An 18,948-nucleotide genomic window follows, 5' to 3' on the forward strand; every position below is an offset into this window, starting at 1 on the left:
TGGGCTCTGTCCTTTTCTGCATAGTAAATTAAACCATCCTGAGCTACTGCTACTGCTACTGTAGTAGCAGTATAAATATGGATAGTAGTAGTAGTAGTAGCATGTAACAGCAGGATAAATGTCTCTGATGAACCAGAGCTACTTCAATTATGTTGACGCAGTGCCACACTACAGGCATTCTTATACATATATATACATATACACACATATGCATACACATGCATATACATATATACACACATATTTATATAGAGAAAAATCTACCAAATAAGTTAATAAAGTACAAAGTTTGACCTTTTTGTATCCTGTATTTGTGCTTTATTTTCTAAACTTTTCCTGTGTTTCCAAAGGAACATAGGTAGTTGATGTGCTACCAACTTCTAAGGATTATTTAAAAATACTTCACTTCTAAATGGGAACAGTTTAATTACTTTTCACTTATACCTCATTACCAAGACAAGTTTTCAGTGAGGAGAAATTGTTGAGGACCGTAGCAGGGGGTTGAATGTCTTTCATATATTGGCAAATATTTCTTGTAGCACATCAGAATCAGGCATAATCACTGTACTGTGCTTTTTAAAACTACAATAAAGAAAGACAAATTCTGGCTGCTTCAACTGATGGAAGTTTGAAACATGAGTAGAGAAGAATAGTTGTTATGGAAAAATTTCCAATCATTATGGGATGGTTAATGTCTGACAAATCATGGTATTATGCTGTCATGGTTAAGAGTTAGAAAGATGGTTGTTATGGGTGAAAGTTGCACACCCTAATGACTGTGAGGCCTGGTCCTTCAAATGGGTTCAGATGAAGGGATTTTTTGTGCCCCAAAAAAACTCCAGGAACTTTTCTGGAGCCCCTGTAGTATTATGACAGGAGTATCAAAGAACATCTGCAGGATGAAGGCTTGCATCCCCATCATTGATAGCTTTTAAAAGATTCATATTTTCTTTGTAGTTGTACAAGTTACTAGTAATTTCATCCCTCCTACTTTGTCATCTTTAATCATTAAAATACAGCCTACTACTACCAAACCAAATCATTCTCAATTTATCTGTTTTCCACCAAATTAGAAAAACCTTAATCTGACATGCCAGAATAAGTTGAGAAATACTAAGATAAGCAAAAGTGAGATCAATACCAGCCACTAGTTCTGACTACCCCATTTATACTGACAAACGGAGCCCATATATAAACCTTCTTGTATTTGATCTTTTTAAAAAAGAGGTGGAAAAAAAATAGTAGGATTTTTCTTTGGTTGGCTGGGGGTTTTTTGGGTTGTTTTTTTTTTTTTTGTCTTTTTAATTTCACTACAGGGCTGTTCTACAACCCCCTCAATTTTGTCTCAGATTTTAGATCCATGAAGTAAGTTTTAGTGTATGTAGTGCAATAAGTTGTATTTGGAAAGGCAAACTCTTGTCTGCCCAATGTAAAAGCCACAGTAAACAACGGCGTATCTCACTGACCTGTAGTAAGATGCATAAGATTAAAAGGAATGCAGCTTTAGCCGACTGATTTGTGTTATTAGTATTACATTTAATTGTCAGTATGAAAAACATATTTTGCAGATGTTATTCTTCTTCCCAAAGGACAGGACTATGAATATGAGCTTCATTTATGTTTGACAGTTTGCACATGGAAGTGTCTTCTTTTTCAGCTAGATTTGTAGTAAGTCCTTGGTTTGGACAATGCATAGGAAAAGTAAGATTAGAGTGTCTTCCTTAAAACATAGTACTAGGGAAACATTTTCTGGCATTGTAGAAACTGTAACAAGTCTTAAATAGTAAAAACCCAAAAACATAGCCTCAACAATATATTATAGTTTCAAAGTCATTGATAATGACTCATAAACATGAGGAGCAAGCCTAGATTTAAATAGGAGCAAGATACATAACTGAAATCGGACACATAACTCCTTATGTAATTTTAAAATTGCAGTGTTAGCGAGTGTGCACTGGCAATTTATATACAGACATGAACGGGACAGGGCTACTGTGACAAGTGTCTTGAGCTATTTATTTTTCAGCATCAGTCTCATTACATGGTTATGGTAATGGAGAGATGCTAACAGCTCGCTGGTCAGGCAGCAGGCCAAAGAAACTTAGTGTCATACCATAAAGCCGTCTTAGCCAATTACATAGAGCAAAAGCATACTGATGGTAGTTCTATCCAATCACCTTAAGCACATGTAGCTTTGGTTAAAACAATGGTGACCTATTCTCGCATACAATGGGCCGTTTATAAGAGACAAAGCACAGAGCACTATTCATATTTAACTTTCTAAATATCTACTAAATAAACTTGTTGCAACTTAGAAAGCCAAACTACACAGCTCTATTGTTCTATTTCCCATGTCTTCACTACAGCTTAGATATCTTTTCTGCTGCTTTAGCACTGTTCAGTATTCTACTGTAACTGAGGCCTGTCTTCTGCAGTTTTCCCAAAGCCTTCTGATTTTATGGATTCCCACAATTCCCCCTCTCTGTTGACTTAAAAAGAAACTTTCATAATCGTGTCGTTTATTACTTGCGGATTTCAAGCAGGTTTCTGTCAGCTTAGTTTCCTGGTCAAATGCTGAAGGCTGCAAATCTTCTGAGATTTGTGGAATGAGCTGCCTGGGAACTCCAGAGCTTCCAGTTCCTTACAGTCTCAACTGTATTAATGTAGTGGTTATACTGGGTCTTTGCTGTTTCTTCTTTGGTAACTGTATTTCTTTAGTATTAACTTTCACTCTAGGAAGAAAAAAAGAAAGGGACAAAACCAAATAAAAACATCAAAAAAACTAGGTATAAAATTGTTCAGAGAAATTTCCAGAGGATCATATAATGAGAACACTGAAACACAATAAGATGTGTTCTAAAACAACAGCAGATGACCTTTTGGATTCTCATTATAGAAAAGCATTGTTTAGACATTTTTATTTTCCCCTTTTTCCAACTGTTTGGCCCTACAATAACAGCAGCAGGAGAGGGCAACAAGGAAATTGTTTTTCTGCTTTATTATGCAATAGGTCTGGTTTATTGACAAGTCTGTTGTTGCACACACTGACTCAGACTAAATCTTCTGAAGATTCAGTTCTTTGCTGTTCCAAAACAACATCTTGGCATTTCTTCATCTTTTGTTCGTGGAGGACTGGATTTCCCCCAATGTGTTCTATTGTTGGTATTTACTCTGTGGGTACCTCCATTAGAGAGTATGGTGCTACTTATAATAAATTTTGACATGTCAGTAGAGATGATAGGATTAAATTTCTAGCAGTAAATCCTATGGATGTAGATTTGGCTTTCAAAAAACTGCCAAATCAAAGTCTGTCCAAACATAAACAAGAATGGGCAAGCCTTGACTTAAGTTCTGGCAATTCTAATTCTGCTCTTTCTGAGCTCACATTTCTTAACCAAAACAGTCTAACTGTATTTTCATTTTTTCCCTTCTTCTCCTCTTTCCCTCATTCTTTTTCCTCTTTTTTTTTTTTGCTGCATAGACAAAAGAAATGAAAAAGAAACTAAATAATGCCAAAGAGTTGATGCCACATTTTCAATCTATAAAATCTGGGAGAACCATTATTAAAAATTTTGCATTTCACTTGAAACTTATCTGCAAAATATAAGGAAAATAATTATTTTCTGAGTTAAGAATTATACATGAAATAAAACATATGGACCTATCTCTGAGTTAATCTGTATGAGACATAAACAAATTTAAATTAATCAAATACAAATGCAGCTTTCATTTTTCCTCATACCAAACAACCTCCACAATTTTATGGACAGTAAGAGATTTCTTGGGTTGTTCATTTTCCCATCATCCTGGTGAGGTGACTGAGGCAGAGTGCGGCACTGAATCAAAACAGCCAGTCTAATTGTATTCAGCTTGGGGCAGTAGTATTTGATTTCAGGCATTTCAAAATGTATTTCTACAAGGGTGTGACTTGTTTCACCGCTGCACGGGATTCTTTGGGGCAGCTATTATGAGTCCTCTGAGATTTGCTTAACTTGACCCATGAGCAGATGGTGTTCAGTGTTCCAGAGAAAATCCCCATTTGCTTTTGAGGAAAAGTGATTAAACAAAAACAAAAGTAACATCATGCTGGAGTTTTTTAGATGCAGCTGCAGGGAAAGCACTCACCTTTTCATTTTCTATTTCAAAGTAATTCCTTAGGTATATACAATCTTTCTCAATGAATTGTTTAGCTGAAATTATAAGGTGATTTTTTCTCTCTGATTTGAGTTCTTACACACTCTCTCTCTTAGGTAAAAAGGGCAAATTGAACCAGAAATTTTCAACATTTTCACACCAAAATTTGTATGGTTCTTACCATGGAGGAAGATGGATAACATGGGAAACAGCTGGTAGAACATCATGGTTATGTGTTTACGAAAAACTTGCACATCATACAGAGATTTCTTCACACAGATTTCTTGTGAAGTTACACAGAAGTGAACTTGTAGCTGCAGCTGCACAGGTGTTCTGGGGCAGAGGCTGTGTTTGCACAGGGGGTGTTTCACATCTCTGCACACACAGCTGCAAGCAGCAGCTTAGCTCCAGTTTCTAGTCCAGTGCAGCACAACAATGTGGCTAACAAAGTACAGCTTTTGGAAAATGCCCTTAAAAAAGAGCTGGTGGGTCCAGGAGCACTCTAACTGTAACAAGCAGGGTGTAGCCTCTGCATTCTGCAGGCTCACAAATTTAAATATTTGAGACTGGTTATGAGCAAGCAAACTGGTACTTCCTCCAGAGCAGAAACACCACAAGTTTCCGCCCTGTGCTGTGTCCTGAACACACTGTACTGAGAGATATGTCTGTTTGCAAAACGGGGAAAAAAGACACTTTGAAAACCCTTACCATACATAACTCTACATATTGAAAAAACCTCTGGTAACATCCAGAGATGAAGGTTTTGTAGCTGCATTTTTTGATGGTAAGAATTGAGACAAGGTTTTAAGAAACCCTTGCTAATATCAGGAAGGGGTGGCTGTAACTCACTTATCATCAAGAACATTTATTTGTATTAGTGTTCTTTGCTTATCAGTAACAGCACCAACATGAGCTTATGGTAGAAGTTCAGTGAACACTGTATTGTTGAGGTTAAAAAGAACACAACTCTGAGAAATCCTTTAAAATGCTTGGTACATTTTGTTCAATTTCTAATTTCTTTTACTTGACTTTTTCATAGCTTTCCTAAATGTCTTGTCTGGCTGGTAGAAAATCTACTTATTTTTAGCAAATTCACTTTCTAAATTGCAAAAAACATTTTTTTTTTCAGGACTAGCAGCAACAGGAACTGACATTTAAATATATATATAATGCAGAGACAAGTGTAATGTTTGCAACTTTTCTCTCTGTCACCTTAAATTTCAGAGTTGCTTTACACATAGTAGGTCATTCCAGGGAATGATGGAACCCACAAATATTAGAAAACTTTTCTTCTTCATAAAATGTAGCTCCACCACAGTACCAAGTTGGTTTTTTTCCTAAACTTCTGTAATCATCATGCACCTCCTAATTCCAGTGGAGTCAGATTTTAGAATCCAATTCCTTATGTTTTGGACACACTTCTCACAGCTGCCTAGAATTTTATGGAAAGAGATCAGGAAACTATTTCTCAGAAGAGCACATACATATTTAAATAACATTTAAAAATCTTAAATTGTCTCACTAGAAGTTTCCAGTGCATAACAAATACATTTTTAAGATTTTTTTCTAAATAATCTGGGATTTGAACTCATTTATAATACTGTACTGCAACTCCCATTAGGAAAATCACTCTGTGGCTTAAAATTTGTCACAGTCCATATAATTTGACAATCATGGGATAAAAATTCTGTTTGTTTGCAAATAATTAAAAAAAAAAAAAGGATGTGTCAGGGATTTTCCAAGAAATGTTCCAAGAAATGTAAGAAAGCCTGTGGCAACCATATTTTGTCGAGGCAGTGTCAGTGTGTCATGCCTCTTTGCAAACTCCCACATCATGTTTGGTTCAGTCATAAACCAGTGCTGCTTTCACCTCCCTATTGGACCATTTTTTGGAGTTACCTCATGCAAATATAAATCAGGTAGCTCATTCCTATTATTATAGCTACTGTCTTGTTGCTGAGTATACAAAAAAAGAAATCTATTTCCTGAGAGGAACCTCTTGCTGAAAGAAACCCTTGCATAACGGAATGTAATCAAAATATAAGCTCAGAACACATTTCAGTCAGCCTCCATTGCTTGAACAACTTCTCTAGCCTGCCAAGTGTAATTTAGAGTATTGTGATGTAGGTGTAGTTTTTGCTGACCAATGCAAAATCATTCTTCCCTGCTTAGTCCTGCAGAAAAGTCATCCCAGTCAGAAGTTCTAGTTAAGTGCACTCATACTGAAGCACTGAGTCATGAAAGAGGGCATATTTTGTCTTCCTGAGTCACAATACCACTGTTCTTGCCTTACAGCGCTCAATTTACTCAAGATGTCACTTTTTCTTCTAAAACTTGTCAAGGTTATTCCTAATATAATAACTTAGGTTGTTATGAATAATGAGACGTGAGAAATGCGGAATGCATCTGACCATTAGTGCTCAGCTTCAGTTACATGGCCTTTTAGTCATATTTTGATCAAGGTATCCATAGCCTTCCTTTTAATGCATGTCATTATGTAAATACAGTACATTATATTATTATGACTTTTTCTACAGTAGCTGGAGATTTCTGGCTGGGGGTGAGCAAGGTCTTAGGAGGGGACATGGCCAGGACAGCTGACCCAAGCTGACCCAAGGGATACTCCATGATGTATCCTGTCTGCTCAGATGTAAAACCTAAGAGAAAGGAGGAGGAAGGGGTTTGTTGTTATGATGTTTGTCTTATGGAGCAAATGCTACAGATACTCAAGTCCTGGGAAGTGATTGGACATCACCTGCTGATGGGAAGTGGACCACAAGTCTTTTCTTTTCCTTTTTCTTCCACATGCAACCTTGTTCTTTGCTTTATTAAACTGTATTTATCTGACCCATGAGGATTTTTTCATCTTATTTGCTGTCCCACCTTTCCTCTCTTGGTTTGCTGAGGAGGGGAGCAATAGAGCAGCTTGGAGAGCATCTGACATCCTGCCAAAGGGAGTCCACCAGAAAGCTGTAAGGCCTGGAGTAGGATTTGAGTAGCATTGACAGGCTGTAGAGGATAGGAGGAGTCAAATCTTACCTAGAATCATCCATAATGACCTCTTAGAGCCTCTGCCTTGGCATTGTTTTAGAAGTATCTAATTGGAGTGATGCAAAACAGACCTAGGAATTTTGGATAGGAACAGGATCCATTCTTGGTCAATTAGATTTTAGATCTATTCTAGTGGGTGTCCCCCACCAAGTCAGATTCTTGTTTTTCCTTTCCACTTCTCTAAGTAGACACATTGTGACAACTTGGACCAACATTTCATTGCAAAATGTCTTAAGCTATACTTTCATGCAAATGCATCCATAGAAACAGAAAGACCTGACTAAATACTTTCCTGGTAGCTGTAATACCTTTATTGTACTTTCTGACCTTGCAGTAACATTCTCAAAAGCCTTGTAAAAATTATTTTACGTCACTAAGTTTTCTTTCTGTGATGCAAATTGGAAATTTCAACCTCTTTAGCCTATGCTTAATGTATGATAAGTATAAATAACAGAATGATTACTCAATGCTACCATTTGCATGATGTTATTACTCAAAGCACATCTGAAAAAAAAGGTTGCTTTCTGAAGGCTTGGGGCAGGGAAAGGTAATGCTTTGGATGCCCCTGTGGCTATTGTATTGGAACACAAATTGCCCTTTTCAAAAGAAACTACAAAAAGGAAATCTTTGCTGATGAGTTGTTTTAGAATTCTTGTGTCTTATGCCAATCTTTAGAGAGAGATTGTCTAACCAGCATCAGGATGCAAGACATACTAGCAGTGACAATAACGTTTTTGGTAAATGCTATTTTGGGTACTTGTTAAAATAAATACTGCATCGTTAGACTGGAGCTATGTGGTTTTCATCCTTGGACATTGGAAAGATTACTCTTCTATTTTGTAGTTTGGATTGTGCCATGTTTTAGTTGATAGCAGCTATAAATAGCAAAAAAGTATGTTAAGAAAGCTAGAACTAGAACTAGACAAGTTCTCTGTATATGCGCACCTGCATATCTTGTCCATCCTATGCCTGTGCATAGCTTGCAGTTATTGGTAATGAAGAGAAGGAAAAGGAAGGGCAAAGGGGAGAGGAGAGGAGAAAAGGAAAGGAGAAAAGGAGTGAAATTGAGAAAATATCTACAGTGGGAAAGAAGAAAGCTCAGCTGATCTTCATTCTAGGCTTAACTCTCTATTGCCTAGGAAGTGTTTAACAAGTCTACCAGAGATTACATTGGAAAAAATGCTTCAACTAGAGAAACAAGATCTGTCTGATATCAGTCATTGTAAGGCATGTGCTTTAAGTATTTATTTTGTATTTATTTGTGGGTTTTTTTCCTCCAAGCATTAGCTCTTGGGCTTGAAAGTTTCTAATTTTTGTTCGGTTGCTCTTCTAAGGTGCCCAATCCTGATCATTTTCAGTCTGCTAAATACAGCTAATCCCTCCTGTACAGCTAATCCAGACTACTCTGATAGCCATCTGCCAATACTGATACAGTTTAAGCTCTTCAGCTTGTGTTTTCCAGCAAGCAAAATATATTACAACATGGAGTATTCTAATTTTGCTTTTTGTCTACTTGTAGATTGCCAGTTCCTTGGCTACTTATAGTTTTCCAGTAATTGTCCTTTCCTATTAGCAAAAACACTACAAACCAAACAAACCAAAACATATTAGAAATATTTTTCCCATGTGTTCAGAGCAGAACATATGTACAAGACCTCTGATGGCTTTCATAGCTCTAGTGTGAACTTTTTTCATTCAGTTTTTGTTCCTGAAATTTGCCAAAAGCAGACTGTTCTGGTTTTGACTGGTGCAGATGTAATTTTCTTCATAGTAGCTAGTACACAGCACTGTGTGTTTTGATGATTTGTCTGTTGCTGCATAGTCCTCACCCTAAGTCCCAGTCTTTGCAGTGTTTCATTTAATGCCTGTGAGGAGCTGCACAGAAAGCTGTGAGAGGGCATGGCCAGGACAGGTAGCAACAACTGGCCAAAGGGATATTTCACACTATAGAACATCACATCCAATATATAAACAGCGAGAGTCACCTGGAAGGGGACAGATAATTGTTCAGGAATGGGCTGGGCATCAGTCAGTGGTGATGTGTGCTTGCATAGTGTATTCCTTGTTTCTTCCAGGTTCGGTTACTATCTCTCATTCTTATTATTATTTTTAATATTTCAATTATTAACTTTATTACTATCATCATCATTGTCATTATCATCTTATTCAGTATTACTATACTATTTCATTTCCATTATTAAATAGTTCTTAACCCACAAGGTTCACATTTCATTTCCAATTCTCTCCACTGACAGGGCAGGTGGGGAGAGTGAGCAACTGGTCCCTACCTGCTCACTAGGATTAAACCACAACACAGGCTCAGCATGCCACTGTGAGGTATTTGTAAGACTGATTAGAGCAGAACATTTACCTCATGTGTGTTGCAGAGTAGGCAATTTTTTGTGGAGCCAAGTATGACCTTTACGTCTTTGGAAGAGTGTAATATTACAACTCCTGTCATTGTTAATGTGGTCCATAGTAATTTCCAGATTCTATTCTGCAAAAATAAAACTAGCTAGTGAGTTCACTAGGTATGCAATGTGTTTTGCATTACTTTCCTTGTATTGCCTCCTTTGTAATTTAAATAGTGTAAGAGGTCTCAAGTCCATTTATAAAACAAACCTCTAAACTTGTGAAATAATGAAATCAATTTTGCCTGATGTAGTCTGTTGTCCAAAAAAATCTTGATAATGAGCTGAACACTTTAGCATGTCTCCTATTTTTTTTGGTTTCTGACTTTAGTGAAATATTAATATATATCTAGCAATCTCAAATTCTGCACTATATTCCAAGACATATTGAAAAAGATTGTCAGTAGTTCTCAGGTTTTCAGAATTCTTAGTTGAAATGTTTTAAGGAATAATTACCTTAAAGTGACCTTCAAATATTCTTCAGCATTTGCCTTGATGAAACATATAATTTTTATTTGTGTAGTAAAGCTCATAAAAACCTCCAAATAAATGCTAGATCACCTTTCAGTTCTCCAAGGTACTCATAAAGCATATCAAATTGGGCCACACTCTTTAATTCAGTTTCACTCAGGTTGAAAAAATGTGAAGTCTTTTTCCAGGGTGTTGCGTGGATTGTTGTTAATGTGTACAGAAGACTGTGTGAAGCTGACTGATGAGTACAAGTCTAAATTCGTGTGTCTTCGGCAGTATGAATTTTTTTTATAATGTAGAAATCTCTAGAATCTTGCCTACTGTAGAAACAGAAATTTCTTTCATGTGGCTTGAATTTCCTCAAAAACTAATGACTACCATCTCAAATGATACCTGTGATAAGCTTAGCATACCCTTTCCTTATGGTTTTCTCCACATCACTTCATAGATGCATAAGCTTTTCTCTTAAAAAAACAAGCCAAAAACCACAACAAACCCCAAGCAAACAGAAAAATTCCAAAAAACCAAAAATCCCCAAACAAAACAAAATAAAACACACACACATAAAAACCAAACAAACCCAAAAGTACAAAAAAACCAACAAAAAAAAACCCTCACCAAAAAAAACCCCTGCACAACAAAAATGTCCATATTTCATTCCCTGTCAGGAGAATGGAAAAATAAAAAAGAGAATTAGAATAGTTATTAGGAAGAAATTTTTTTTTGTGAGGATGTTAAGGGACTGAAACACATTCTGGAACACATTGCCTAGAGAAGCTGTGCATGCTCCATCCCTGGAAATGTTCAAGACCAGGATGGATGCAAATTGGAGCAACCAGATCTAATGGAAGGTGTCCCCCCCTATGGCAGCGCGGTTGGAACAAGATGAACTTTAAGATCCCTTCCAATGCAAACCATTCTAGGATTCTGTGAATCTATTGTTATATTGTTGTTTAATGTTTTTATGAAAAAGGATAACAGGTACAACATACAAGAAAGTAGAGTGGAACTCCATAATCTATCTGATCAAGTTGATTCATCAGGTTAAATAGGCTTTGACAGTGTAAAAGCCAATACGTTTATCTTCTTGGAAGGTTTGTCCACCATTGACTTAGTCTCAAACAGTTGTTAAACCCATTGTTTTCCTGAGTGCCATTTTAAAGTAAATTAATATTATTCTTGTTTTCCTGTAAAATGATTTGCTATAAAGGTCAATGTCTCAGAACACCAGATATTTGATAGATAAGGACACTTGTAATTTTTTGTCACATTTAGCCTTTTATAGTTTCAAGATACAGTCAAAAGAGGTTGTCCGTGGAATTCAATTCAAGGCAATGCAATAATGGAATTAAACTGTTCTTATCGCATTGAGCAAATTTAAAATTTTACAATTGTAAATATTTTTTGCTCAGAAGGGGACAAAAATGTTAGTCCTTCAGTTTTTTAACAATTGTTATTTCCTTAGCAATGTCGCTTGTTATTTATTTTTGTTTTCCATTTTTAATATTAATTATGTAATTGTGCTAACAGTAGTTCCAGTATACATGTTATCAATTGTTTCTTGTGTTTCCTTTAAAAGTATTAGGGAAAACAAAGAGAAGGAATGGCCTTCTCATATCATATGTAGCTGAAAGACCTCTCCAGATTTTAGGAATTGTGATATTTTAAGAGATCACAGAAGACTTTACAAAAACAATTGAAGTGTCAGATAACATGCTTCATCCCCTTGAGAAGAATCTGCTTAAATAGATTTGAGGGGGGAAAAAGGAAAATCAAGGTAAAACACTGATTCTGGCTGGCCAATAAGTGAGGTAATTTTTATCAATTTATAGATTTAAATGTATATGATTTTCTAAAGTTACATCTTTACCAAGGGGAAAGATGTGTCTTAATTTCCCCTAATCTTTCTGTGTTGTATTTGAAAGTAGCAATTTAAATGAAATGAACACCTGCAGTAGTCATCAATGAGAACACTATTTTATATACTAAAGCTATTTCTCATCATTCTAGGCCTGAAAAAAGCAACATATGAATTAAATGTCTTTTTTATTTGTATTGCAAGAAAAATAGCTGCTTAGTTTCAATATTATGTTTTTTCCAGTTGTAAAATGATTAACAAGTAATTACATATGAGTATAGAATTATACCTTGGAGAAGAAGCATACTACAGACAATTCTTTCTAACTTTATTTTTAGCCTCTTTCATAGAAGAGAACTTTCCCGGATACAGACATACAAAGAGCTTTTGAAAATATGCTTTATGTTCTGTTCTGTTCTGTTAGAAACAATTGAGATGGAAATAAAGTACTGTTTAAAGTATACCATGCATGAAATAAGAGACTGGGAGGATACAAGGTGAAGTCTTGAAGACAATGAAATTGAATGAGTTTAGATAGGAGTAGGGCAAGAGAAACCAATGGGAATATCTTAATGTCAAAGTGTTATGATCTGATTATAAGATACTTCTGGCCAAATCAAGGTGTTAACGAGACCACATGCTGAAGTCAGTAGTAAAGATTAAATTTAACAGTAAATGTGAGGTAGAGACATAGGAAAGAAGAGGAAAGTGGGAGGGATAGGGGAGGAAAGAAATAGAGCGAGAAATTAAGCAGAAGATGAAAATATATTCACCACATGGATTCCTGCAGCACCCCACTGGTCCTTCTACACCCTGGTCTTCAGTGGTGGGGGTCTCCCTGTTGCTCACCTGGAGGTACCACTTTTATACAGTCCGAGTTTGGGGTATCCATGGGGCCTAGATGCAGTTTCCACAACTTCGGCTGACATGTGGATCCTTTCTCACAGTTTTCACTGTGTGGTTTTTTGTTTTTGTCCAGAAAAGTCTTATGTCCCCACAGTCTGTACATCAGAATTTTGCCTGGTATGCTAATTCCAGATCTTCACCTTCGTTAGGCCTGGTGTTAATGTCTTCCTGTTTTGCCATCTGTGCTTATCTCAAATTCCATTGTCGTGTCTTGTCTTCTGGAGACAGTGTCCTGGGCTAGGTGACTGCATTCTTTAAGCCCTCACACCACCCCATGCCTCAAATACTGAATTCCAGGGACTTTTCCTCAGTTTGTATTTTTCACGAGGGTGGTGCATACACAGAAAAGACAAAGAGAAAAGACAGAAGCAACAGAAATAATAATGACAGTAATCATAAAATGTACAACAGCTGTTCAAATAATTAAATATACAAATCCAACTGCAATCATCAACCCAATTCTCAATAGACACAACTCCCAATATCTGACTCCCAACTATTAGAATATGGATCTTAGCCGGGTATTGGGGCTAATTTCTTGAAGCCAATCTTAGGGTTAGAGTGATTGAAAAAGTTCTGATCTCAGACATTTCTGTGGCTCAGCTTTTTCAATTGATGATATCGCGAATGGCAATAGTGCATTCAGTTTCTATAAGATTTAACATTCCATATACCCCTTGTTCTTTTAATAGTAACATATCTAACGCCAACTGACTTTGTAAAGCCATTTTTGACACTTGTTAGAATTGCAAGTTAATATCTGGTCGTATCTGGTCCATTACTGAAGGCATGTACCTGCCACATAACATTTCCTAAGACCCGCTGATGCTGTGGAAAAACTATCTTAAACCTAAAACCTATCTTTTGTCCCACTATATCTGGGGCACATATACTACTGATCCATTCTTATCTTTGTTCAGGAGAATTAAATTCCTGTCATGTCCTTCCTGCTGATGAATAGTGAAATACACAATTTGGGCAAATGGATGAGACTACTATCTTGCTCGTTAGACCAGCATGCGGAGTTAGGGTCGGTCACTTTTCATCAGAATATCCCCAGACTGATCCAAGTGCTGTACCACAGTGGCTTGTCTTGCAAGTGCATCTGTTTATCAGGTACATTTGGGGCTTGAAATTAGCCATAGAATTACACAGCAAGTGTTGATGTTTAAATTCCCTACAGGGGTATCCCAAACAAATACACATGTTACGTATTATGACAGGTATTTTCTCAGTCAGCCAAGACTCAAGGGGATGACCAGGTCTCGCAGCACAATTGATGATTACCTTTGCACACTGAAACAAGTGTGAATGGGTTTGTTGAGGATGTGTCTTCATGTACTTTAAAGGCTTCAAAATAGGGTTCTTTCTCAACCACATCAGCATATAGCTGGAGAAATTTTGTTAGTAATGACAGAATTACAGAATATTCTGACTTGGAAGGGACCCACATTCCTGTCCCACTGGGTAATTCTACACACCATGAGAAATTAAGTTTTAGCACACAAAGTTCTCATACAAAATATGAAAAGTTCTAATATAAAAAAATAGATTCTTATATCAAAAGGTTTTCAGACAAACACATCTTCAAATTGAGCCTATACTCAGTTCTCCAGAGGATAGATTAAAGCTCTGTTGTGATTTAATTTTGACACAAAACAAAAGCTGTGGCTACTGTTGATGGAGTCATAAGTGAAATGATTTTCCTTTCAAATTTACTTGGTTTTTTCTCTCTTTTTTTGTTATTATTGTTTTTTTAAATTTTATTTTCAGTGGGAAAATTGCTCTCATTACATTCCTTTGCAATTACTACTGCAGGAAATTGCACCCACGAGTTGGAAGCATGTGTGTTCCACAGTGTACTGTAGTTACTATATTGATTGGAATAGATAAAAGAAGTGAGGTGAGGTTAAAATAATCATGTTAGAAAACCTAACAGTAGATCCGGCATATTAATGTGAGAATACAAGTATTTTCAAAAACAGTAACAGGTCTTGATAGGTGGTAAAAGGCTTTTCTGAATTTTATCCATGAGCTATTTTTAGACCATGACTGTCCATCATTCTAATTTAGGAAGGGAGACTCAATTATTTCCTATGTCATATTCTCTTTTGTTTTGTTAAGATTGTTTAGGTTACTTATTAATTCTTCTGATGTTTCTGAAAAATTATGCCAAGTCATATAAAGATATATAAAAGATATATAAAAGCCTTCTGGGGCAGAACTTGCAAGGTTAATACATGTTTGCATGATTCCAATATGCATAAATTCTTGAACCAACTCTCATGCTAAATTTGGTAGAATTTTCTAATTCTCAGCTGGTAGAAATAAAAGAATATATGCATGAGATAAAAGTAAAAGCTTTTCCCACACCATTTATTTTTTTAGTTTGTCTTTTTACAAAGACAAACTTGGCAAAAATCAAAGTAATAAAACATTCAGTGTTTTTCCTTTTGTAATCTTACTAATATTTGGTCTCCCAATGAGTTCCTTCAATTAAAACACAAACAAATCACAAAAATTGGTAAACTGAAAATACAAGCAATTATGGGGGCCAGTTAAAAAATGTTCCATCAGTTTTTGTTATCAGCTTTCTATAAAAAGGTACTTATCTCAAGTTCCTGTTGATGGCTTTTCTCATAGGAACAGTGTTTTGAGACATAGAATTGCATTCTTTAAGTCCTCACACAAAATTAACAGAGAAATTTATAGCAATCCAAACAAAATTAGACATCAACAAAGTCAATGATCAAAACAAAGTAGTCAGCACAGAACCAAAGTTGAGCCCTCCAGTCAGATAACAATAGTCAAGAGGGGCAGGACTTATGGCAGCTTGGGACAAAAGCTAAATAGCTTTCTTTCCAATACTAGAAGAGACCTAAGCTGGGATCAAAAATTCTCAAAAGGGTGAGGGGAAAAAAATAAATTTTGATAAAAGGAAGTGTTACAAGGAAGTCATGCTATCTCTATGATAAAATGAGAACTGAAGAAGCTAAAAGTGCTGGTTTCCTGTTGGCTTTTTTTTTTTTGGTTGGTTGGTTGGTTGGTTTTTTTTTTCTCTCTTGCAGAAGGTAGTATTTCAGTGGATAGATTTTTTTGATTGGTTGGTTGGTTGGTTTGTTGGTTGTTTAGTTGGTTTTTTTGCTATCACTCAAATTCAAAACAAACAAAACGAAATACTTAAAGAAATCCAGGGCCTTAAAAAATAAAGAAAAAAGGAACTTTCTGGAAAGCTAGGAAAGGAAATTACTGCAGGAAATAATGCTCTTCAGACAAATAAGGTTTATAATTATGTAGATTTTTAAGCTTCTACATCAGTCTTGTGGGGCTTTTTAAAGTAGAGCAGTTGTGTTCTGAAACATCAACTTAGCTGATATTTTGGGGTATTTTTCTAATATTTCTATCCAGTGCTAGGAATATGCAATACACAGTAGTTTCATGAGACAGACGTGTCACAGTAATGGAATAATATCTGTGTCCCCAGTATTAAGTACAAAAAATAATTGCAGCTGGTCCCTATAATGTTATCCCATATGATTTCTATAATAAAATATATCTGTCAACATATATCATCACATGACTATATATGAATCAATCTTACAGGATGATGTGGTTGTCATTGACCTGCACACCATTGCTTCAAGAAAAAAATTTCAAAGTAAGCTTTGAAGATTAATATGGCTTTGTGTATTTCTTTACATAACTTTCCAGTATATTTTTTGGAGCAAGTACCAAAGGTTATTTGTAAAAGTGATTCATCTTTGTAGGTTTTCATTTTTATACAGCTTTTTTAAAGTGAATATAAAGGAGTGATCACAATAAAGTTTCAAAAACTCTGGTAGATTTTTGGAGTGCATATTATCTTTGAAAAACAAAAATTCATCAAGTTGAAAAAAATACAGATTTGAGAACCTAAATATGATTTTATAGAGGATTATTCTTGTGCTAAGATTCTTGCCTTCAGGATAATCATAGGTTGTAGTGATATGATTTCATTTCTTAGTGCTAGTTGTGCCAACTCAAGAATATATTTGGGGAAAAAAATAACTTTCATACCTAAGAAATAATTAAAATTAGAAAGATTAAATGGATGGGATGTTGTGCTCCATATCAACCATGTTGAGAGCAGGTCAAGGGGGATGATCCTGGCCCTCTGCTTAGCACTCATGAAGTGACACCTGGAGTGCTGGGTTCAGTTCTGGTCTTCTCAGTACAAAAGGGATGTGGACAGACTGTACAAGGTCCAGTGAAGGCCACCAAGATGAGCAAAGGACTGAAGTATCTCTTCTATGAGGAAAGGAACAAACACTTTGAATTACGATGCAAAGTTCCTACTTTCCCTAATGCATGTTCAGTTATGTTATCAGATGATATCTAAGCTTGGTGTCTGACTGAGCCTCTAGATTCTGCAGAGAGCTGTGAAAGGTATCTAGATTGTACTGGAAATTATTTTTGGGATTCACTGAGTATGCATGACTGCTGTTCTGAAAGACACAACACAGGATGCAATCTTGACTTTATGGCAGTATATGAAAGTACAGCTAAACAAACCCAGAAGGTTTATCCAACCAGGTATGTCGGTGAAACATGTACCTAGGCCTCTCTCAGACATATATCAGCATCAGTGCTAAGCTTGCTTAGATGTGCTGATCTAAGAAACAGAAAGGCTGTAAGTTACACCCTCTCAGGAGGGATGGCAGTGGTCACATAATCTCAAGACATACTGACTCCTGCGCCATCCCTTGGGCTGCTCTGTTGTGCGTCATCTGTAGAGTGGGTCAGTGGCTGTAAAGCCCATACTGGTCGCCAGGGAGAGCACAGAAAACCCTGATCTCTCACACTCCTAGAGTCCTCTTTAACTATCATCTCCTTTTTGTTCAAGTCATCATTACATATGGATAATTTGACTCTTTCAGGGATAATTAATATTCTTGACACATCTTTAAAAATAATTATAACTTAAATAAATGAAAAGGGCAAGGAGAGACTGAACAACTGGGGGAAAAAAAGGAGGAGGGAGTGAACATTTGGTTTCTGTGAGCAAATGACTTGAGAAGGAAAAGTTATGTTGTCTTTAGGACTTGTTCATTTATTTTAAAAATATCTTTTTCAAAACTTAATTTGTGCTTTCAGGAGCTAAGTATAGAAAATTTCATAATGTTGTTTTAGAAATTGGTGACTAAGAATGATCACTTTAAATGAATATAGAAGCATGTAGTTTGTTAAAATACAATATTTTTCATTTCAAGTTTAATTTTTTTCAAAATTGGTTAAGCTAAATATAACATGCATACTGGAAGAGCAAAAGCTATACTTCTTAAGATATAATGATGAGATAAGACCCAACAGAAAGGAACAGAAGGGAACAGAAAGGAACTTATCAAGGCTACTCTGGGAACACAGTTAAAGAATTTGTGGTTTGTAAAGCACATCCTTTTTCATAAATATTTGTTTCTGTATTCTACTTGTGGCCTTTCAAGGTGTCTCTTATGCTTATCAATAGCATTTTTTTTCTATTTTTTTCCATCAGGTGTTTCATTCCAAATGCCTATGCTGCTCTCTTCACTGCTGCTCTGGTGCCATTAATTTGCCTGGTGGTGGTTTTTGTGGTGTTCATCCATGCCTATCAGGTGACTCCTCAATGGAAGGCGTATGATGATATTTTCAGAGGAAGAACAAATGCAGCAGGTATGATTTGTCAGCAAACAAATTGTACCTTTGAATGGTAGGGACTGTTCTTGCCAGTTCGGAGAACCCCACCTGAAACCATGGTTCAGTAGATACCTACGCACTTACTTTAAGATTACGCCTGCTAATGTCGCTTTGATGTCTGTGAAAGTACTTTGATGATCAAAGCTATGCAGATGCTTAACTGTCTGAGGAGGTTAAAAATATGTAAAACCTAGAACAAGAAATTAGTATCACTGGCTTTGTGACTAAGTCTAGTCTACTTAAAGAGAAGACCAGAAATAAAACAAAGCACTGCTTTGGATCACTGTGTCCCCATGCTAGATTTTGGCTGGAGATACTGAACAACCTATCCCAGGGAGGGCTGGGGCTGCTCAGGTGCAGTGATTCCCACTTGCAGAGCATGATCACCTATGGATGCAGGCTGTA

At 36.2% G+C, this 18,948-nt stretch overlaps 1 protein-coding gene across 1 annotated transcript in view; it reads left to right on the forward strand.

Annotated features, from left to right (window-relative positions):
• The window catches only part of ADGRV1 (adhesion G protein-coupled receptor V1), a 276,070-nt gene that overhangs the window by 212,472 nt on the left and 44,650 nt on the right, over positions 1–18,948 (forward strand). The window contains exon 87 of the mRNA XM_066568694.1: positions 18,362–18,519. Within this exon, the coding sequence (XP_066424791.1) occupies positions 18,362–18,519 (158 nt within the window). The remainder of the gene's footprint in view (positions 1–18,361; positions 18,520–18,948) is intronic.

The sequence above is a fragment of the Molothrus aeneus genome, chromosome Z, assembly GCF_037042795.1.
Source record: "Molothrus aeneus isolate 106 chromosome Z, BPBGC_Maene_1.0, whole genome shotgun sequence".
In the NCBI taxonomy this organism is placed as follows: domain Eukaryota; kingdom Metazoa; phylum Chordata; class Aves; order Passeriformes; family Icteridae; genus Molothrus; species Molothrus aeneus.